Here is a 25,242-nt window from a genome sequence, read left to right as displayed (position 1 = left end):
AAAGAAATACGAGTAGGTAGTCAAGTATCAAGCGTGAAATACTTTTGCGGCGCTCTCGTGCTAAGCTAAGCCTACTGACGAGGTGCATGCTAAGATTTTCTCACTTCACTTGCGAGTCTAACCGTGATTATTTTCTATTGTTTCAGGAGCAGTCACATAAATCGTACCGTCCTCTCACGGTGCTGACGTTCCGATGGAACTACGCGGTGCACGGGCTGAGCCCATCGGGGTACCACCTAGTCAACCTGCTGCTCCATGCCCTGGTCACAGTCTTGTACTACAAGTAAGCTAAACTGAGCCTTATAATTAAACTGCCTACAAATCTGGGGGCATGGTAGTGCCCCCGCCAAGACGAGCAAAGCGAAGCGCAAGGGCACTACCTACTTTTCTCGAAGCGCTTCGTCGGTTTTTTGAACCCTCATAACTTGGGTTTGGATTATACCAGATATACAAAATTCTCGGGATATAATGTCAATAGTGCACTTATTAAGCATAAAAATTTCAATTGCATAGCTCTCATACTTTAGATTGTATGAAATTCAAAAACTTGAAGTTTTGAGCCCCTAAAGGGGGGGTAGAATTTTGTATGGGGAATCAATAACCGATGACAGATTTAGTTTTTGTTATGGGGAAGGATAAAAGATAGATTTCAACCCCAAAATCAGACCGTAAGGGTGAAAAGGGGGAGGACAAGGGCGTTAGGGGGAAAAAGGGACTGAAGTTTGTATGGGGAATCAGTAAAAAAAGCACATTGTATGAAAGATGTATTTCAGGATTTTTAATAGTAAATCATCCCAACCCTTTAAATTAGGGGATGGAAGATTGTCATAAGCAACTTACAAAAAGAAGTGAAATCCCATCAAAAACATTTTCATGTAAAATGTTGCCAAGACGAAACCATAAGACTCGCACTGTCAAAAAGTTATCAGATCCCTTATAGAGCCAAGCTTCTAACTCTACAAGACCTAACTTCACAAACTCTACACCTTAGTCAATATGTGGCTTGGCCGTTTCGTTACTACAAGTACCTATTGTATAATAAAAAATAAAGAATAGTGAATAAATTTTTCACCTTACGCTCATGTGACGGTAGCGAAACGGCCAAGCCATATATTTTGACTAATGTGTAGAGTTTGTGAAGTTAGGGCTTGTAGAGTTAGAAGCTTGGCTCTATAAGAGATCTGATAACTTTTTGACAGTGCGAGCCTTATGGTTTTGTCTTGGCAACATTTTACACGAAAATGTTTTTGATGGGATCACGTTTACTCAAAGACGAAGTGTACAAATACATGCTTAAAGTGTATAAAAGAAATCATGTCTCGAAACGCTCTTTTATCCGAGCGAGAGAGAATGGATTGATATTGAATGTTTCATTTTTCAAAGGAATACGAGTAAGAAAGCCTTCTTGTTTAAATGATTATATCGTAAATTGAAACGAACTATTTTGTCATTAAAGTTTTATCTTTTGTCTGATGAATGCCTGTGTGTTCTCTACCAAAATCTTATAATAAAGATATATGACATGCCGCGGTGGGGTAATGCCGCCAGCTTTATTGGCACGGTTGCGCCGTGTACATATCGTCCCGACGTTTAGTTGCGCGATACATTTGGTTAGATACTTAGTTAAGTACTTTGATAAAGGTCGTGGCGTATTGTTACCTTTTAGGAATACTTTTGACGATGCCTGTAATTTGGTATTTGTGAAATATTGGATGAAGTTTGTTTCGGATGCTCGTTGTTTCCGGATGATATTCATATAAGGAATAAATACGAATGCATGTACTTAATATTATTACTGAGTGGCCATGCCAATGTGTGGAATAGGCTTAACTTTTTCAAACATAAGTGTTATGCACTGCAACATTGGCTGATGTTGCATTCATTTCCATCTACTGAGTAATGTGACCGTTACCCCAAATGGCGCAAACCACTTACACCACCGCACATACGTAGATTTGAGCAATCTAGGTGGCCAACAACTTTTTTTGCGTTTAATCTTCTTTAATATGGGGTATTTAAGTATAAAAAATATTTAATGAATAAATAAAAACACAAAGTGATGTTTGTGAAAATCAGAGTTAGCCTCTGTTTTTTTTTTTTTAAGTACCGCCAAGCAGCAATAATTGTATTGCTTCGCGAAAAAAAGTTCAATTTGAGTTTTTCTGTAAATTCACCGTAACCGAGTGGCCTCTAATACACCAGAGGCACTGGATGACTCTGTAAAAAAACTGTACTGTAATTGTACTTAACCAAATTAGAACAAAAAATCATTTTTTGTACTTTATTCACTATAAATTTCGAATACTTCGATTGACCTTTTTTGCACTAGGCAAACCTTGGCAAAAACTGTTATAGGTTATACAATGCTGAATGAATAAATAAAAATTTGAAATAAAAATAATAGCTTGGACGGACTTGGAAATAGTTCAAAATAGCTTTTGTATTCCAAAATCTACAAAAGTTTGCCTCAGTAAAGGTGTTAGGTACGATTGAACTCCAATTATTAAAATCCATCACTTTTACCACACTAAAATACGTTGAATTTGTTTTTTTTTGCGTTTACTAAGCATGAGGAAATTGATAAAATCGAAAATCGTATCAGGCGTACACTGCGAGTGACCACCTATATTTGATTACGAGTTGATCGGCGCAAGCGTAATTATTTTTTATTCAAATTAGTTACACAGCAAGTTCGGACACACTCATCGCGTATATTTGCTAGCGGCGGCCGATTAGTTAATTTAATTAAATTCGCAATTTATTAATTTAATTACTCATCAATGCATGTACGTCGCTGCGCGCATCGGACTCCGAATGAGGCAAAAGAGGTGGGGATGGGTTCCCAGGAAATCTCTACTAGATAAAGTAATTAAGGGCTTATTAGCATGTTGATTTTTAATAATTCGACTTTTGGCCGCCTAGATTTTTCAAATCTACGTATGTGCACTGTAAATGTTTGTTTACCTATAATTGGACAAACATCTACCCTTAATGTTATGTAAGCTACAGATTATTTTTTCTCTGATGTATTGTCTGTTGGTGATCCTAAATTAATTAATTAAATAATTAAATTAATTAAATGTCTACGGCAGTAACTTAGTTCTGCATCTGATATAAAAGTGCGAGCGGAGCAAAAATAAAATAGATTTTAAAAACTGTTGAGACGTTAAAGGGGACGTAGTTATGCGTTTCTATCCCATTTAAACTGCAAGGGGATACTCCTCTTTGTGTCGTGCGGGTGTCGACTAGAGGGTTCTTATTATTCGAATAAACACGCCGAGACGCTCACGCCTCACAGCACTCATAGTCATTACTGGGACATTACATCTTCTATGACAAGATTACTACTAAGTTGATACATCCTAATGAAAAGCGAAGCAGCCCGGCCTAAGCCTCAGACCTGACAACGCTAAAAGGTAGTAGCAGGCAAATAAGATTACGAAACAAGGAGAATCGTAATTGGATGAGAAAATTAGGTACATAACAATAGTCGCTAGAGAGTCGTTTTAGTTTCACGAAACATGGGAAACGTAATAACTTAATAAAAACTCTAAATTGTTTTAAAACTCGTTTAATACCGGAGTGATGGGATATCGGAGACAGATAGTTTCGCAATATGTAATTGCTTTATTTTTCCGAAGCCAAAAGTCGAATCAAATGAGCCGAGTCGCAAACCATTAAATCGATAATCCTACAGGATTTCAATACGAGGACGCCATCCGCCGCTTATGTCGCGTATTAATTTATTATTATTCTCCCGAGCAGTTGCTCACAATACCGCCTCTAACGGTTATTCTGGGGTAGAGCACCTTACTAAAGAATGGCATTAATTATGGGAAGCCCAACCGTAATACGGGATCTCATATTGATCTCCCGTAATCGTATCATTGTAGTGGGATTCCTTATTCCAGGTCCGTGCTCACACACTCAAGAGTATTATACTGGTCATTTTATATGAAACTATACATTATCGGCGCTACTTGTGGACTGCGGTTCCTACTTACAATGTCCTAAGGATTACTAAACAATATCCAAGGAACATACATGACAAGAAAAGAGATACAAATAGTTTCCTATTGTACAACAAGAATCCATAGATCCATTTTGTTATCATAAATTTGTACCATACCAACCAATCCCTACTTAATCTCTACTAATATCATATTATAAATGCGAAAGTCTGTCTGTCGTTTACCTCTTCACGCTTAAACCGCTGAATAAATTTCGATGAAATTTGGTATGGAGGACTACCTCAAACTCCGTGCCTCAAACTATTAAGGCACGGGGAAGTACATAGAAAGTACAATATAAACAAATATATTTATAACAAATATGATTGCGAGCAAAATGGGCCAAAAATCAACAGCGTTGAGAATTAGGTCATCAGATAGGTATTTCAATATAATTCATTTCGTTCTATAGGCACCAAGGGGAATTCCATTGCAGGACTGAGATATTTGTGTTTTAGTCAAAATATCGTCATCCTTATTATTTACCTAGGCCATAGAGTCCACCGCTGGACGAGCGCGGCGAATGGTTTACCGCGCTCGCAGCGGTGCGCAAACATCTACCCCTGCAGCAATTTATTTACTTATTTGGACTCCATTGCCTAGGTACGAGTAATAAGGATGATGACAATTCGACTAAAATACAAATATCTCAGCTCTGCAATGGAATTCCGCTTAGTGCTCATATAACGTAATGAAGTAGGTAGTACATAGAAATGCCTATCTAATGATCTATGTATCTCTCATTTCTCTTGATTTTTCGAACAGGCTCCATACAAAGTTGCTCATGGTTGCATCGTGATTTTTAACGATTTTTAGGTTTTAATGCCATTTTGAACCTTCTTTCTATACGCTTATGCTCCAAAAACAGCGTTGAGCTTATTTCAAATTTAAGGATCTATCAAATGTGGGTTGAGCTTATTTCAAATTTAAGGATCTATCAAGGTGTGTGATACCTATACTTTGAATGCTCTGCCTATTATCGCTAACTGCAATAAATCACATAACTGCATTAGCTTATATTTGCAAAATTTCATGCTATGTGAGTCTTGCCTATAGCGATATTTTCTACAAGTTTATTCAAAAAAATATGAGATGTTTGGGCCAGATATGTAGTTTCTCGTACATAGCGATATTTTTGTACTAGTTACAGTCAACGTTATGTTACGTACGTTCTACTCTGTGCGTTTTACGATACCTAGCGGGATTTAACTTATAACTATCTAGTCTACCGTATATACCCTCAAGTTTTACAAGTACGTACTAAACATGCTTTTTTTCAAGTGAATCATTAGGCTACCTATATAAGCTCCGAAACCTTTACATCCAATTATTTAAACCCCCAAAATCTTTAACTTTTTATAGTTGACCATTTTCTAAAGCACGAATTTTAATTGATTGCAGGTTTATTTCGGGACCTTTTGAAATTCCGTAATAATCTTTACCAAATAATTTGTGAAACCACACAGTTATAATTCTGAATTTTAATATTCTTTTATATCTAAAAGCTGATATAGTATTTTTTTTTTTGTTGACTAATTGGTAAAATACGTAACGTGATCTCCCCAGCCTGGGGAGTCATTTGGGATTTGAATATTTCTGCAACCGTCCTCTCCTAGTGAGAGGAGGAAAGGAGATATACCCACAAAAAGCAACTCCGGCACTCACCCTTCTGGCCATTTTGAAGAAGCTGCGGGATGCCTGAGATTCTACCGTGACTCCTTCTGGCGGCCCTGGCTTATCTTACGCCAGAGTACCCACACCGATGAAAAGGGGAGTTAAGAGACGCTTGACCCTCAGCCAATCGTGTAGCGTCGTGTAGTGCGGGCCCCACGGCGCACTGGCCCTGCTAGGGGTTTAGGCGGGCGCCAAATTGTCCATGTCTTCTTCCTCGCCGTCTGCGTCGGTTAGGATGCGCGTCAGCTTTACTCTCGAGCTCCCTTCCCGCGCTTCCTTGTGTGAAATGATGATCTCGCAGAAGAACGCAACTGCCTTCCATTTCCTTTCGCTGCCCAACATAGTCGTTACGACGTTGCGCAGCGAAACGCTTCCTAATCCAAGAGCCGCGGTCATGGTGCGATGCTCTACAACCCAACAACTGCATTCTTCAACGTGTGTTGGGCCGTGCGATCCGGCGCGCTACACCCATGGCAAGCCAGGTAGGCCTCCCTCTTTATTTTTCACAGGTAATTACCGCATCATCCATGTCCGATCATCACGTGTGCCTATCCTGAGATCTCTCTAGCCACCCTTTGAAGGACGGGAGGAGTGTCTCTATGGTTTGAGTTCCGTAGCGACACTTCTCCAGGTCCTTCTTCCATCTTTTCTGCATCCGTTCGTGCGCTTGTTGAAGTGCCCTGCGCAGTTCTTCGGATGTAGGGAATATATTTAGGGCCCTTACCAGAGGATAAGATAGGGAAAGCGCATCGGCGAATACCTGGACCTCTAACTCTCACGGCAACCGTCGCATAACCCCGAATCATCAGGTGCACTAAAAATTTATGCAACCAATTTTATTAATGTACAAACTCAGAAACATGATATTAATCGTGATACCAATTTATCACTGTGTTTATAGTTTAAAATTGTATGTGAATACTTACATAATAAAGAAATAAAGGAGAAAAAGAATGACATTCCATTATAGGACATTAAAGAGCTAAGATACTTTTTATATTTGAAGATTTTATAGGTACTCGTAAAATTACATTTCAAAAACGAGAAATAATAGATTTTTATAGTTTTTCTTCTTTCTTCGTATGTACAAAAATTACATAATATATATAATATGATTGCCTACTTGATTGTGATTACTAGCTGTATTGTCGATATATGGTACCTAAACAGCATTGCTGTTTTAGTTTAGTTGGAGCGCATCGCCAACAAACTGTTTTGCAGTTTGGCGAAACTTTAATTATATGTAGGTACATTGTATATTGTGTTTTGTGTAATAAATTAAAAAAAAAAACTTATTTGGCTTGCAAATAATTATGAAACCAATTTAAATGAGTTGTAGGTTATATTTGGTTCAAAGATATTGACTGAAACAATTTAGGTTTAAATTAGTAATAATAATAAAGTAAGAGATTATTCATTTACGATTAAAATTTAATTATCTTGACTTAAACAGTATTTTTACTGTTATGTCGTGCTAAGCTTGCATAAGCACTACAACCTTACTTTGTATACCTATTATTGCGAAAACAATAACTTCTGCCCAGTTACGAGTATAACTAAGTCCGGCTAGCGGCCGGCAAAGCCAGTTTTAATCAGGCCGCCGGCGGATCCCCTTAGTTACTGCTAATTACCGCTAGTTGCTGTGTCTACCGCGACCTTAGCCCGGCTTATGCTCAATATCCAATTTGTCAGCATAATCCTATTAACGATTTTACCTCTCATTATCATCCGAGTCCGGCAATACTGCCCTTAGAGCACAGTTTGTCTGACCGCTTCGTTAGTGCAAATTAGTACCTACAACAATTGGAATGCGGATTTAGATGTAACCCATTTTAATTCAAATGTGAACGGACAGATTGCGTCGCGTGGGTACGCTCATAGTTAGGTAACTAATTGTGTATGTATTATTTGCAATTTAATCGATTTCATAAAACCACCAGCAGCATTAGACAGCCGCTGTTTATTTAGTTATAGTGAGTCTCGCCACGACAAGTACGAGCGAAATGCACGATAACTGAATGACATCAGTTAGATGTCAGTCATTCTGATATCCGTGTACGTTCAAATTGGCCTGAGTCTCGAGGGCGCAGTGCTCTTGCGCTGCTGCTTCAGAGCCCAGGGTGTGCTGTTTTCAATAATTACTCATATTGAATACATAAAAGAACACACCTACTGTTTTACAACCATGTCAAGTATATTATTATTTAATTGTGCAAGAGCATAGTTAAAATACCTATCTATATTTTTTGTTATAAAATTTCGAATTTGTACAATAACCCAACATTATAAAAATATTTTAACAGCTATTTTATTTGTATTCTCTAGTATTGTGCTAAACTAAATATCTGGTCTACTTTTATTTACGATCTAGTTTTAAAGTCGTGGTAAAACCAAAATAAATAAGTTGGCTAGTTGGAACCGGCTTGTTAAACTTCGTCTGCATATTATTTAGCATCTCTTTTCAAACATCTACCAGTTTTAAATGCCAGTACTTTCATTAACTGATAAACAACTTTAGGTGATTATGTTGGTATTTTGGGTTCCGTCCATATGACATAACTTCCGTGATCCGAAACGCATCTGGCATAACTTAGTTAGCACAACTGTTTTTGGACGAATTTTAAATTTGCATAACGGTTTTATTACAAAAATGCCAATAGAAATTTCCAAAGATGCGAAAAAAATTGTAGTGAATGCAATCAAATACTTACAGCTTAAAAAAGACGAAGGATTACATAGCATTCCAATAAACAATGTTTTAAAGTTGGTTGTTGACATGACTGGTATTGACATTTTATAGTGCGGTTGTATTGAACTGGTTAGTAGTTTGGTTTAAACTTTAATATTTGCTTTAATATTTCATTTAAGGTTTATGTAGATCGATGATAAAAAATATTTCGACATCTTGACTTTGCCACCTGTGCAAAACAAAGCCCCACACAAAAAGAGAATTCAAATAGACGACTTCGATAAATGTGCCATAAGGCAAAACAAGCGTGCGTGGGCCGTGCGAAAACAAGTACCGAGTATCAAAACTGCTCACTGCTTTGAAAAAAGACATTGGATTTACAGGCAGCAGAGAATACTTACGAAAACTGATGCACAGTATGGGATTCAAATATAAAAAATGCAGAAACCAACGTTCAAAATTGATGGAGCGTTCCGATATTGTGGTTTGGCGTGAAAGTTATTTGAATCAAATACAAGAAGTAAGGGATAAAAATATGCCTATAGTATATTTGTACGAGACCTACATTCATACTTCTCTGAACCACGCCAAATGTTGGCAGAGCGAAAATGAACCTGGAGTATCGAAAGCCGTTTCAACAGGGAAACGACATATTATTGTTCATGTCGGTGGACCATCCGGATTTGTTCCTAATGCACTTCTGGTATATAATGATAAAGAAAAAAAAGCAGAGTACCATGATTCGATGAATAAAAATAATTTTAAGAAATGGGTTACGCAGAAATTAATTTCTAATCTAAGTGAACCCACATGTATAGTTATGGATAATGCCCGATACCATTCCTTTCGCATTAATAAACTACCAACATCTTGCGACAGAAAGCATGTCATTGCAGAGTGGCTGCGTTCGAATAAAATTTATTTTCCACAAAAAGCATCCAAAGCTAGATTGGTGGAGATTTTGTGACGTCACAAACCTGAACCAATATATGAAATAGACACGATTCTCTCCACATACGGACACAAAGTGATAAGATTACCGCCATATCACTATGATTTAAATCCTATTGAGATGATTTGGGGCATTGTAAAAGCTAAAGTGGCAACTAAAAATGTGTCTATCGATAATAAGGTTTTTCTAAAGTTTGTTGAAGATAGTTTTCAGGTATAAAACTAATTTTAATGATGAGAATTTAGTTAAGTTATGTAAATTATTTAAAATTCAGTCTATATCATTAATGATTAAAAATTTTAATAAATTATTATCGTATAGGAAGTAACTCAAGAAAATTGGAGCAATTGCTGTGACCATGTTAAAAAAATTTAAGACGATTGTATATGAATAAAGGTCCTATAATCGAATTGGAGACTGAACGTTTTATAATCGAGGTTGGTGGTCCTGAAAGCGACACAACATCTGATGAAAATCAGAATTCGTCAGAGTCAGAAAACGAAGAATATATAAATATTGAATATTTAGAATCAGATTTTGACGAATAGGTAAATTGAAAGAACCGAATTCTCTGTAAGCAATGTTTTGGCATTATACGAGTATCAACATGAAGCCAATGCCCACTACCCCGACTATACATGAAGTACGCCATACGTAAACTGTTTGCAGCGACACTATCTCAGGGTTAAACTCAGGGGTTAAATAAACTGTTGTCAGGCTTTACAACACGTACTTATTAATAATTGATCAGTAACTAATCAGCGATGGTCTTTATGAAAAGAAAGAAAGAGAAAAATAAAGAAGGAAAAAAATGCATTTATTTAACGCCACAACATATTACATTTTGAAAAAGAAGGACAAAAAAACATTGGACGCTAAAATAGGATCCCCACAGCATAATGCCGCGGCAATCTTCGGCGCTGGTTTTCAGGACGGACCTGACTGAAAACTATGATAGTGGCGGCACATACGCCAACGAAACAGAAAAAAAAAACAGACATAAAAAGGGAACACAAAAAAATGTACACATAAGGTCAGCCGGGTCAATTGCTACTGTGGGCTCATTGCAACTATGGGACGATTGCAACTATGGGACAATTGCAACTATGGGACAATTGCAACTATGGGGCAAATGCACTCTTAAGAAGTGAGTAATAATGAGAATTATAATGACTGATGAAAGTATGTCATGAATACAAGAGGCTAGCTTATTACTTCTTGTATTTTAGAGTAAATAGTTGCATAGTTGATCTTACTAAAAAACATTCCAAAAACATTTTTGCCACTCTAAAAACACACTTATATTATTATAAAAAATTAGATACACGTAAGAAAAAACGGAGACTAGATATTAAATATTAAGTACCGTTGATAATAATCACGGTAGACAATAATAAATGAAGTTTAAAAAATGCTCAATGCCGCCGCACCAACCCAAGGAATTGTACTACTTTACACAGAGCTATATTCGAATTATTTTTTTAAGACACAAGATTCATCTTGTGGCATTTGCTATGCTTGTACTGGGCGCTGAAGTTCACTACTTCACTACTTCAGCGCTCCATAAAATAAAAAATTGAGCCGCGCCCACAACATCGACACTTGCGAGTATCACATTATCATTGAAACACTGATTTAAGACAGTTTCTTCAATTTTTAAGTCACAGGCGTCTCAGCACTTTACGATATCGCTAAAAGCTCAAACTGAGTCGTAAAAAAGGTGTAACATTGCAACAGTAAGGCATCAGCATTGCTGTTGCAATGTTTCAGATCCAGCGTTGATGCAGGCAGTCTCACTTTAAGGTCACATTCGGACTGCAGCAGTAATACTGGTCTATATAGTCGTCATCAAACGTCTAGTCTCGACAGTAATGCAGCAACGGCAGCAACGCAAGATATCGCCCGCCTAAACGCTGCAGCAGTAAATATTGTGCAGTCGCTAGCCGAATATTACCTTTAAGCTGATTTTAAGAAATTGAGGACCGTAGTCCCTACAGTAGATCTGTGGAAGTAATGATATATTACGTTGCAATTTTATTGTGAGTAGTTTCGTTTCTCCCATAGATATAAGAAGTAAGGAGATTTATAACGAAGCATAATTTCAACGGGTCTCGCTGTCTCCAACTGTCCCCCACCACATCATTAAAGGCGTGGCCAGACAACCAACTCACGCGCTGTGATTGGCCAAACCGCGCGGTGTAGGAGCCTAGAGTGGCGGCACTAGAGTGAGGACAATTCGATAGAGCTATCGATATTTTACATGTTCTGAACATGAACTTAGAGTTTTGACATTTTTGTTTTAAGTAATAATTGCCATAGACTTAATTTATATTCCTTTAAATTTTTGACCTTATTTACGAGCTAAGAATTTAAAGGTACGTGTAAGGTATATTAGTTGATCCATAAGTTCTCTCACAAAGGTTTTTACTGATAAAATGTAATACAAAGCTTTTAATTTAAAAAAAAAGTACCATGATGCGAAAGCTTGTTTATGCTTAACTAATCAAATTGGTTTAAATTTTAGTCATTATTTGATGTAATGTTTGTTTAAATTGTTTACTTTGGGATTGTCGTTAGACGCGAGCGCTTCATAAAAAAATAGTTTCAGTTTATTATAGCATATTTCGTTACCAATTGAAAGCAATTCCAGCATGTTATATAGTAAGTATAATGCACCATTAAATAAGCTTTTAAATCATATATACGAATAATAAGGAAACAGTAATCATAATTATCAGTAAAAATCTTTCTGATAGAACTTTTGGATCGACTAAGTATACAATATACTATTATTTTAAACATATTTATATTCTATCTGTAACTGTAACTGGAAACATTTTTCTTGAAAATGATCCGAACAAATAACACTTTTCTCGCTCGTAAACCAGTTAGGGCCCTCTTCCTGTAGCATCATCATCATTTTTCGTTAATTCTGGGAATTTTCGGGAAACTGAAAAAAATTGCAATCATGAACATATTTCTTTTTTGACTCACTGTAAACTGTACCTCTGTAAATTCCATTCACCACCGTTTCTTTTTCAATTGTTTACTCTAAATAATTGTATATTATTATTTTCAATTGTAGTATTGTTTTTTTTTTACTTGTAAACCGTATTATCCACCACAGGACAGGCTATGCCTAGTTTGGGGGCCAGCATAAATGTAATACTGTTATTATTTTATTTCTGAAATAAAACATTTGTACATTTGTACAATTGTACTTAATTAAATCAGTTTATTTTTTGGCTTACTTTTTCGATTTTTAATCCAAATTAATAAGTATTAAATTAAACATTAGCTGCATATAAAATAATTGTAAAATTTTACTTGAAAAATAATTATTTTCGTATGAAAGTAATTATTTTTAATGTGTGTATACACTATATCCAAACATTTTTATCGACAACGCTCAAAGATCAATTATATGCACGAGCACCACTCTACTTCGCGGCGTCAATGAAGGGAGCGGTTGGCGGTCGTACCAAGAAACAATAATGTCCCTGTGAATATCGTTAGCGGTTTAATGCATTGCGCCGTTGCTAAGGACACTACAAATAGTTTTCCATGCCAAAGCGTCAATGTAGAATGCATAGACAAATTGCCACGCGTTTGTATGACAACATGGTCTGACTCAGAAAAATCATATGTCACTGGATTTATTTGTTAAAATGTGTGGTTTTATTGACTAATACGTGAAAAAAAAATGTACTATGTAACTCCATGATCCTTATAGTTTTTGGATGCACTCCTATTTCGACACAAAATAACGCTATAATTCGGCATTTCAATAAAATTGACGCGCACATTGTTCAATGACAGCTAATTTGCTACTGTCTTATGGCGGGCCGGTATGGCCACGATGTGGCCATGTCGCGGCGACATGCGCCACGCCTCCGTCAGCCATCTAGTACTTTCTATGATCTGAGGTTTCTCCCTATCGAGCATGACAATCAATTTTTTTAACAGGATACCATTAACAGAAAAAGCCACAGCTATCCATATCGGTAATCATACCTGTTCAACTAATACCTGAATGTAAACACACGCTCAGAATACGTATGGTCCCGCGAGAGTACTTTGCATTAGGGAAGGATTATTCACATTCATTTAGCTGGCTTACGGATGATTCCTTCGCCATAACACGAGTAGTCACAAATAGTCTAAATTTACTACACCTTATAAAACATAGTCTCATAGTCATAGTCAATGCCGGATTTAGAGGTCTGGAGGCCTCGGGCAATAAAGGAGTGGAGGCCCCCTGGCCCCAAATTTTTTTCAAAATAAAATGGTAAGTCTCTATTGTGGGGGCCCCTCTTTTGTGGAGGCCCGGGGCTGTAGCCCCGGTTGCCCTCCCCTAAATCCGGCCCTGGTCATAGTTTTATTTCAAGACAAAAAAATAATGTAGACAATTGTAATGTGGCAACCCTGAAATGTTACCTGCTTAAGGAAATTGTGCCTTGAATTAAAAAGTTTTGCAGGGCAAACGGAAGGTAATTGGTTTACCTCCAACCGTTTGACTCAAATTCGATTTGCGCTTTTATATACACGTTTGGCCTCGCACCACTCCAAACTTACCTTAGCTTTACCAAACTTATCCTATTATAAGTCAAATGCATTAACTTGCATTTACCAGATAGTTCGTTGCGTTTAAACGCATGCTATCATTAAGTTTCCATCTCCCACATTATTTGGAAGTTGGGTAATTTGCAGGAAACTTCAAACTTATAATGGAATTACTTTTAAATTCATACCCACGAGAGCACGGGAGCTGCACACACGTCGCAAATAGCCTTATGCTATATACGAGTATAATACTGTCAGTTTGAAACTGGCATGAGCATAGTCAATGTTTGATAGTAATAAATAATAAATGTACCTGCAATTTCATGAGCAAGCCCGAACTAAAATTGAAAATCACGGTTACATAATCATCAGAGATCAGTACCCCTAGTGTAATTTTAGTCGATAGCGAAACGTGACGTACGCGTTTCCGTTAACTCTCATTTTGTATGGGTTTTTGAACAGCGCGCCAAGCGGGACGTTTTAGAAAGTCAAAAATCTCATACAAAATGACACTTAACGCAAACGCGTACGTCACGTTTCGCTGTCGAAAATATTTACACTAGGGGTACAGATCTCTGTTGTATGTGTAGTATAATACCACCACCGGGTTGATTATGAAAACAAATACTTATACCAATATTTTAACTTTATTTATTTTTTACAAACATGATAATAACCAATTTACAATAAATATTCGAAGATGTATTCACTATAGCTTGTCCGTACTCGAACTGACCTCTTGTCACCACTTATCCGCCTTTTTATAACAATTCAAAATTGCGGGAACCAGACAAGTAAGAGTCACTTGATACTCTTTTATAAGCTTGTCATAAATAGAAGGAAGAATAGTCAAAATATAAGCTATTTATAAATAATGATCCTTACAGTGGGTACGTCGCTTGAAAACAAAACAATATATTTATAATTATTATATATATGTATGTTTATTTATATATGTATGTTTATTTATATATATATATATATATATATATATATATTTATGTAGGTAAGTAAGTAAGCGCTGGTGGCTTAGCGGTAAGAGCGTGCAACTTGGAATCCGGAGGTCACGGGTTCAAACCCCGGCTCGTACCAATGAGTTTTTCGGAACTTATGTACGAAATATCATTTGATATTTACCAGTCGCTTTTCGGTGAAGGAAAACATCGTGAGGAAACTGGACTAATCCCAATAAGGCCTAGTTTACCCTCTTGGTTGGAAGGTCAGATGGCAGTCGCTTTCGTCAATTCTGGGAATTAGTTGTAGTATATGTAGGTATATTTAAAATGTATATTTGCCTCAGTATAGTATTATAGTAGTCTCGTCTTGTGTCTATTTTCATATCAACTCTACAATCCTGCACCAAACTATTTCTGTTTAGCCCAATGGTTGACTGGTAGAGAATGCCTCAAGGCGTTAAATCCGCCATTTGTATTCTTTTTGTAAAGTTGTGCAATAAAGTGTAAATAAATAATAATTTTGGTAGCTTCCGACAAATGTGATAAGTCTGTAACAATATATTACATTGGATATTATTACACGAGCAACGCATTATATTCACCCTTTACTCCTAAAAATCAGTAATACGGATAACGACGCGAAGCTACTTTTAATTAACGAATGGCTTAATTATTTCGCATCGACAATGCAGCCATTATGAGTAAATTAATTACGAAACGTAATTAATTACTCACATACGACGATAAGACAAAGGGCCGAGGCAATTTGGGCGGTTGTATGACGTCGGTGAAAAACTGAGGCTCACATGTCTAACCAACAAACCAGAGGTTTTAGATGTAGAGCTAAGTCTCAAATTACTTTAATCCAAATGATGTCTGCATTTGAAAATTGAATAAATATGTAGGAGAAATCCGAGTTACTTGCCCAGGTGGAAGACTTGAATCAATAAAGTGTCAAAATCAAAATATTTCTATTTTAGCATAGATGCGTCATGTCCCCACAGGAATCGTTAGGTTAAATTGGAGTGCTGATAGAATAACTGATTTGATCTTGGTACTTTTTTTAAGTTAAATGGTTCAAGTCTCCCCTCTGGTCAAGTCTCCCGGACTTCCCCTATAGGTCGTATTACTTGAGGTACGGAGGTTAGATTCGGATGGGTTAACTTATAGTACCTATTATATGTAGCAGTTTTATAAGAGAAGTCAAAAAGGCGAGTGGCCTACGTTTGACGCTTAAGGATGACTCAAGCTAGACCGGGCCGGTACTTTCGGCACTTCGTTTACTATGGAAAGCACCACATGATCGTGATCACCGATCAGCCCTCATAGAAAATGACGTGTCGGACGCCTCGGCCCGGGCACGGGCCGGTCTAGGCTGAGTCATCCTTTAGTCGAAGGCGAATTTGATGCCTGAGAGTATTTTTTATCAGTAGGTAGTCGACCTGATGTGCACCACACGTTTGTAAAGTCGTGAGCACCTATTTCATTATCTCCATCGCTTTAAGTCAGCTGCTACCAATAATATAATACCACGTCAAACGACATAGTTTCACATTAAACATCGACATTTAGGTTTGTTTGTTATACTCACTCACTCTCACAATGAACGAAATCATTTACTTGTAGACATTGATTAATCTGTTTTAACTATAATCGGTTTAGGTACGTTCATAAAATGTAATTATTCTAAACCACCACACGTTCAGTATAATTCTATTTCAAAGCGGAAACCTGACCAAATGGCTGGAGCCGCGCCAAAGCTCTACTCGTCCTGAAAATGGACTAATGCAACCCAGATGATGTCAGATTTATATGCGCTTTGTTCCGCTGCTAAACAAAGCTGGTAAACACTGATTATTAATTCGGCTTTTGCACTATTAAGGGTTCCGTAATGTCTGAAAGGGAAAAGAACCTTTGTGGGCGTATCCATTATTCTGCCTTGTTTAGAGGAACTGGGAAACATCTTAACCTGGTTCGAATCCCGTTAAGGGCAGTTAATTTGGGGATAGGTTGATCTGTGTATAATTGTCACCTAATATTAAATATTTAAAAAACATGTTGTTCCAACCCCGACCTTGTATAAACAATTAGCTGCTTAATCGGTCACCAGCTGAAATGTCAAAAGGTAAAAGTTAAATATCAACAAGTAAATAATGTCGAAAGTACATGAAATGAAACGATCAAAGCGGATTGCGTTTCATTTATTTTGTAATTGTAACTCCAGACATTGCGTTCTTTTATGGCTCTCGTCGTCGCAGGATAACAGAAATTTGATTTGATCTATTCTATTTAATATACACGGTGTTTTTTCTAAACTCCCTTAATTTTAAGGGTGCATTACCTTAAAGTAAGTTCACAAAGACACCGGTATTCTAATTAACTCCATTTCGGAGATAATAAAAATATTTTTATATCTAATCAGGTCCCTATGAACGTGTACAGTGTACACTTGCCTTAAGGCTTATTTACATATCGATTAGTGTTTAGTAAGAGTTTATGCATTTGCTACTAAACGTAAGTATCTATCTCGGACGATCGATGTTTGAAATGATATTACGTCAAAGTATTCAATTTTTTGCTTAAGTTAAATAGCATGCCTATATTATAACATGTAGGGCTAAGATGGTCATCAATGGTAGGTTGGCTGTGGGCTCTTTATCATTTATGTATCAAGTATGTAAGCGCGAAAGTGACGCGCATAGTAACAAGTGATAAAAATGGAACCATGCTGCTACCACTGGATTGTTATGTATGTTATGTGTTAATTACTTTTTACAAAAAAAAAGTAAATAAAAGAAATGAAAATTAACTATGCCATTCAGTTTCCTTAAATATACTTAGCCATACCCTGAAGTTAACGGAGTTTTAAAAAACACAGTGTATGTATGTAACACTAAAACGCAAACTTTTCGACATGTGTATCCTGCCTATCTTAACCTACGGCGCCCAAACTTGGTCATTAACAGAAGCTCAAAAGTCCCGACTCAAGATTTGCCAGCGAGCAATGGAGCGCAGCATACTTGGAGTCCGTAGAATCGATCGGATAAGGAACACAGAGATGCGCTCCAAAACAGGTATCGCAGATGTGGGTGTGAAGGCCGCCAAGCTCAAATGGGATTGGGCGGGGCACATCTGTAGGATGCACCCGGACAGATGGGCCAAAATAGCGACCGAATGGGCACCACAGATCACCCGAGGCAGAGGAAGGCCAAAAACGAGATGGCGTGACGACCTGGACTCATTTCGTGGCGACTGGTGGGAACATGCACAAAGCCGTGACGAGTGGCGGAAAACAGGGGAGGCCTTTGCCCAGCAGTGGGACACAATGTAGGCTATTTAAAAAAAAATGTATGTATACGGCATCATAACCGAAAAAAATGAAATTTAAAGAAGCCGAAAAATTGGTTTTCTTAAATAAAGGCGCTCTGGCGATGAAAATGTACATTTTTAAATTTATTATTCTTCAAATCAATTACCTACAGTTTCGCATTTAAATTAAGGTGAAGACTTATTTGACTTTAATTTAAATGCGATATTATACCTTAAAGTTTTCACTTATAATGCTGTGTAATTTTACGTACCTACCAAAGTATTTTTACGATGAAACACTTTTATGCTATTTTACAGCGAATTTTATGTGTGAGAGCGAGCCGTGTGCTCTGGGCGTGGCGGCTTTCATTTGTCTTCTTTGACGCGTCTTCCTTTGTTATCTTATCATTCTAACAATACATTATTTTCTTGGAATGTTCACGCGTTATTTCTTTGAAAAATTAGAAATGTCTACTTGCCGTTATTCTCGTATGGTTAAAGTAATTATTCTAGCAAGCCATTAAGTATATATGCTACCGTAAAAACCCTAATTAAAACTAGTTTATCGTAACGCCTTGGTGAAACTCGTTTTCACAGTACCTATAACTATATTCTGAAACGCTTTGGTGATAACTAGTTTTAACTGGAATTTTTCAGTTAAATGTAGTTTTCGCAGTGCCTGGGTGAAAACTGGTTTCCACTAATTTTTAAAAATTAATTTTAGTTGACTAGGGTACTTTGTGACCCCAAAATGCCTATCAAAAACAAAGGCAAAGTATTTAAAACTGTCGTCAGACCAGCTATGCTGTATGGCTCTGAATGCTAGTCCGCCTTGAAGAAACATGAGCAGCAACTTCATACAGCGGAGATGAAAATGCTTCGTTGGGCAGCGGCACCTAACGCGCTTAGATAGAGTGCGGAACGAGTACGTACGAGGATCCTTCAAGGAAACCACCTGCAACTGAAAAACTCAGAGGGCAGACTCCGATGGCACGATCATGTGATGAGACGGGACGACAACTATATCTATATCTCAATATCACCACCAAACAAAGAGCAAGGGGCAGACCTCCAGCTTCCTGGTGGTCCACTGTCAAAAGAGACCTAAAGACGCAAAACATGCCACCATTGACAACACGGGACAGAGTTTCCTGGTGCAGACGCACAAGAAGGCCCGACCCCAAATGAAGTTGGGAAAAGGGCAGGATGATGATGATAATGTTAAAAATTAATTTTGGTTAAAGCTAGTTTTGACTAGGTAATACGCGTTTTTACTTTTTTTTTATACTTACCTTTTATACTACCACGTCGGTGGCAAACAAGCATACGGCCCGCCTGATGATAAGCAGTATCCGTAGCCTATGAACGCCTGCAACTCCAGAGGAGTTACATGCGCGTTGCATGCATGTTGCGTTGTTACTTTGGTTTTACTCCGAACTTTCATAAGAACGCGAACGTTTTAAGAACTTTATTCTTTGTTTTGATGACCAGTCTGGCCTAGTGGGTACTGACCCTGCCTATGAACCCGATGGTCCCGGGTTCAAATCCTGGTAAGGGCATTTATTAGTGTGATGAGCATGGATGTTTGTTCATGAGTCATGGATGTTTTCTACGTATATATGTATTTATAAATATGTATATATTATATATATGGTTGTCTAAGTACCCGCAACACAAGCCTTATTGAGCTTACTTAGTCCTATAATATTCATTTATTTATTATAACCTAAATAAACCGGTTTATTCGACGAGCGACGAGACGTTCGTCTGGCCAAGTGGTGTGCCGCGTAAACCCTTATAGGAAGTAACCGGGTTTTATTGTTTTAAACCGGCTAATCTGACAAAAACTTTATGGAAATGGTCTCCTAAAAACTGGTTTAAAAGTAACGGTCTTATGAACGAAACCGAAATTAAAAGTTTTTGCGCCAAGTACATGATAACGGTTTGGAAATTTGACCGGTTTCCGAACGTTGGTTTTCAGGTTATTCTGGCAAAGTTAAAAACAAAGAGCATGATGTGTGAAGCGAGCGTGCCGCGGTAACGGCCTGCGATGTTATATGTTAATTTATAAAAAAAGCTTTTTTAGCGTTCCGTACCCCCCCTTTATCTCGAGAACGCGTGGAAGTATCGAGTTTAATACCTTATACTCAGGTCTACAGTCCCTTGACTCTATGAAATAATCAAACTTCTAAGTTAACGTAAGAATAATATACGGTCGTTTATGCTGCAAAACACTTATATTTCGACACTCTCAAAGAAATCAAAATTTATAGGGTACTTTCCATTGACCTAGAACTATGAAATAATACCGTCTTAAACTACAAGTATGTATAGGGAAAAATCTGAAAACAATCGTCGATGTTAAGCAACGGTATGCTCGATCATAATTGTATGGGTGACCAAACCTTTTTGAAGATTTTTTTAAACTTTGACTAATTTTTCCAGAAGAGAAAAATCTAAAAGCCGTATTTGTTAATTTACGGAACCCACGGTGGGCGAGTCCGACTCGCACTTGTCCAGTGTCTTTTGAGTCAAAACTAGTTTTCACCAAGGCTTGACTTGACTTCACAAAACTGGTTTTGACTGAAAAAACCCAGTTAAATATAGTTATCACTGAGGACTTCCGGAAAACTAGTTTTAACTAAACGAAAACGCGTTTCCACTGAGGCGATTCGGAAAGGGAAAACGCTTTTTCACTAGAAACGGGTTTTTACGGTAACATATACATTAAAACGAACGCCACGACGCAGCCTATGCTGCTCAAAGCATTAAGCAGAGTGAATGTTAACGAGAGGGCGCTACGAGCGCTTTTAAAAATGTTTGATACACAGGTGTATTCTGATTTCAGTAACAGGTTATGTATCAGATCTGGATTCATTATGGATCTGATCGAATTTATAACCTGTTATTAAAATCAGAATACGCCTGACAGTTTTAAAAGTTTGAATAACACTGTCGGCCTCCTGAATAGGTAGTCTGTCTTGAAAATGTGTGCTACGCGCTAAACGCTACGTTGCGTAGCGCGTAGTTATCTCCTGCTTCGTTCATTGCGTCATACACCATTCGGTTCATGTCATACCGATTAGGGCTATTATAGAACCAAATTTTATAGTTCAAACTGCTTTTCTGTGTGATAAAATCATTACTTATATTTGTTCAGAAACTGTTTTAACAATTTTCCACAGGAGTGAAAATTTTGTTTTAAATAATTCATATATCGTCACATTTTTAAAATGTGATTCCAACCAATCTCAACGCATTCCTCGGCCATACTTTACAATATCGTACCAAACTTTCGGCCGCTTTTGTACCCTGATATTAAATCGACATACTTTTTGGTTTAACATTTCAGTAATTCAATTTTTAATCTTAACGATTTCATAATACGATATAGTGCAACTAGGGTTGCCAACTAAGGCGCACAGATTTGCGGTACATTTGCAATCAAATTGCGGGACTTGGGTATAACATGCGGGACTCCTTTACCCGACCTAAAAGGCAACCAAACGAAGGAAAATCCGGGGAAATAATTTGGGTTTAAGCCAATTTTGGCAATTTTTTCGTAAATAACTCGTAAACGGTGGCCCATAGCAAAATAATTTTCTTTTACGCAAATAATCTATATAATATTGCCTACAAGAAATACCGTATTATTTTTCGCTAGGATCAATATTTAAAATGATATTAAAGCGGGAATATTTGTTAACATAAATTCTGTGGTAAGTTTTTTTTACTCTCGTAAATAACTCGTAAACGGTGGCCAATGGCAAAAAAGGTTGTTAAACGTACATAATTTACACAAAATTTTCTATAAAAAAGACTCAGTCTACTTTTCACAAGGATCAATATTTAAAGAGATATTGAAGAAGGAATCTATTCTAAGGTTCCTTTTTTTAGTTTATCGTAAATAATTTGTAAAGAATAGCTAAAGAAATTCTTATACATGAATAATTAAACATGAAACATGTGGAACACTTTTCGCTAGGATTGATATTTAAAAAGATATTAAAGCGGGAAAGTTAATTATAATCAATTTTCAAGTTCCTTTTTAGCTTTTCGTAAATACTTCGTAAACTCATAGCAAAATATTTTAAACGTAAGTAATCTTCATTTAATTGTATGATCAATATATACAACAATATATATTTTCGCCGAAGCTAGAACCGACGACTTCTTTGCCATAAGGTGAAAAAGAATTGCCTCACTGCTTGGGAGAGTGCGCGGAAGCAGCAATAGCATGCTAAGGACGTTGGCCGATCGCCTCGACTGCCCGCTCACAAAATACTGGGTTGATGTGGTTATTGGGAGGAACAAATAGGGTAAGACTTTTTGTCGCTTCCAATACCTACTAGGTTAAGTTTCCTGTAGATAAGACTAACATAGATTTTTAAGAACCTAAATTACTAACCAATTTCTATGGATTATGGTCTGAAATAAACAATTTTTTTTATTGAATATTAAAGAGAGAAAATTAATTACAATCAATTCACAGGTTCCTTATTTTACTTTTTCGTAAACAACTCGTAAACGGTGGCTCATTGCAAAAAACAATGTATACATAAATATTTTACTTAAAATGTTCTACAAAAAAAAGAATGCCTTAAGGCATTAAGTCCGCCATTTGTACAATTTTATATCGTGCCTTAAAGTTTAAATAAATAAATAAATATTTAAAAAGATTCTATGCTCCTTTTCGCTAGGATCAATATTTAATGAGATATTAAAGGGAGACAGTTAATTAAAATACTGAGGTGGTGTATTTTTACTGAGGTGTGCCAATAAAGAGTATTCTATCTATCTATCTATCTAAAATCAATGTCCAGGTCCCGGTTTTAGTTCTTCGTAGATACCTCTTAAACGGTTTCCCATACCAAAAAAAAACTTAAACATGAATAATCTACATAAAATATTGTACAAAAAACATTTGAACGTTTTTCTCTAGCATCAATATTTAAAAAGATATTAGAGGGGTAAACTTGATTACAACCAATTCGGCTCCCTTTTTTTAGTTTTCGTGAATAATTAGTAAAATACCCATAATGACCCATAGCAAAAAAAAACTTACACGGATAATTAACATAAAATTTCCTACAAGAAACATGTGGAACACTTTTCCCTAGGATCATAGGATTTATAAAGCTATTAAAGCGGGAAAGTAAAATAATGTTCAACACATTGATTATAATTAACTCCCCCTTTTAATAAATCTCAAATCTCATTAAATATTGTTCCTAGCGAAAAAGCGTATTTGCTATTGGCCATTTACATTTACGACTTATTTACGTAAAGCTAAACCTTTAAACCGAGGGGGGGGGTCCTTTCCCGTTAGCACCAGTATCCATCAGTACTTTCAGTATGTTGTTTCATGCCTCTTATCTACAACAACCACAACTATGCCAAAATTCCCTTATGCACGAATTATTTCTCTTGAATGGCAATTTTTGGGCTTCGTTTTGTGAGCTATAATTGGGTAACGTATTGTGACCGTCAACGTATAGAAAAGCATGCAAAATTTAACAGGCCGGGTAGTGCCGATCGAGCGAATGAGAGCACGGTGTTCTCGCTCGATATTCACGTCGCGGTATATTCAAATTAAAATCACGAGCTCTCAAATTAGGTACCTACTCTATAACTGAACATTCTTCTCAGTGCTAAAAATCTAGTCTAGCCTGATAACGGGACAATCGACGTCCCGCGCGGGCCTCGTGCGGGACGCATACTCTAGGGCCCCAGAAACGGGACGTCCCGCATATAGCGGGACGGTTGGCAACCCTAAGTGCAACTGTCATTTACAAAAAGCAAGTTACGTAATCAAGATTTCTTAGAAAGAAAGTTACAAACTTTCAAATCCAAGGATTGGAGTTATCATACCAAATCAAGGAAGAACCTTATTTATAAATAAATAAATAACAACAATGTGTAATAATAATAATAATTTATGTAACTGCATAAAATTGATCATTAGAATCACATTAGGGGTAAGAGACCGATTCTGTTTTGGCAATTTGATATGGTTTTTATCTTGTATTCATAAGCCCTTGATCGTGAACGCTGATCAACACAGACACAGACTTCTGGTCACGAAATGCAATGAGAAGTCTTCTCGTTAGGCATACCTATCGCACGCACTTTTCAGTGCGTGTTAGATGCCGGCTTGATGACTCAATGTCGTGTCAAAATTAGATAAAAAAACATATCAAATTGTTAAAACAGTTTCTGTTTCTCTCTCTAGGTAATTAAAGCTTTTGTGCTTACGAGTTGCGATACCTGTTTACGAGCACAACGCCCTCGAAATCAATTTGAATTTAATTAATAATTACGAATGAATGGTTATACGTGCCCTTTCCAATTGTTATTTGAATAATGCTATATTGCGTAAACAAGCTCCACGAGGACAAATACCATTCTGATTTTGTCAAGAAATATTTACGCAATTAGTACTTTTTCTATTTGCGCTTTCTTTCCATTACCTTTGAGTTAAGAATGAAACAACAAAAACAGGAATGGAAATTTTAATTAAAACGGGCTAAGGGCTAATATCAAGAAACTTATTCATAAATTGAAATTTAAAATTAGAATCCTAAGCTCATTTTACTGGAGAAATAATTTGTTACGCTAAATGCATAAAGCAAGTTATAATAAGTTGCAATAAACGCTTTGTAATGTTACGAGTAGTCAAAACCAATGCAGAAATTCTGCCCCATTATTTATTGTTCTAATGCCCCATAAGGGGAGAGCTCTAGTGTGGTGGAGTATTTTGAACGTCCCCTCTGTACTTAAGTATTCCCGGCCCTCCCGCCTGTAGGCAAACTGCATTGATCCGGTGTAACAGCGATATTAGGTTGTATATATTTTTTATGTTACGGACTACTACGCATTCAATTGTATTCAATATCTACGTAAATGCGGCTCTCACTAACACATTTAGTTACGCATAGGCGGGAACCAATATAATTATTATTGCCTATTCAATTTCAACATGATTAATAGCGGTGTATCAACTCGCGAATAGTAATGACAGCTAGGCTTCTTAACCTATTTTTAAATCAGAGCTAATTACTAGTATTACGACACAATTGACAAAATTTA

The 25,242-nt window shown here is 36.9% G+C and overlaps 1 protein-coding gene across 2 annotated transcripts in view; it reads left to right on the top strand.

The window, feature by feature from the left end:
• LOC133517187 (protein O-mannosyl-transferase Tmtc3) overlaps window positions 1-25,242 on the top strand; it is a 215,209-nt gene that overhangs the window by 144,821 nt on the left and 45,146 nt on the right. For both annotated transcript variants that reach the window (XM_061850389.1, XM_061850388.1), the window contains exon 2: window positions 147-283. In XM_061850389.1, the coding sequence (XP_061706373.1) occupies window positions 147-283 (137 nt within the window). The remainder of the gene's footprint in view (window positions 1-146; window positions 284-25,242) is intronic.

The sequence above is a fragment of the Cydia pomonella genome, chromosome 4 (assembly GCF_033807575.1).
Source record: "Cydia pomonella isolate Wapato2018A chromosome 4, ilCydPomo1, whole genome shotgun sequence".
Lineage (NCBI taxonomy): Eukaryota > Metazoa > Arthropoda > Insecta > Lepidoptera > Tortricidae > Cydia > Cydia pomonella.
The sequence above is the reverse complement of the archived record's forward strand: the minus strand, read 5'-3'. Positions and strand labels throughout refer to the sequence as shown.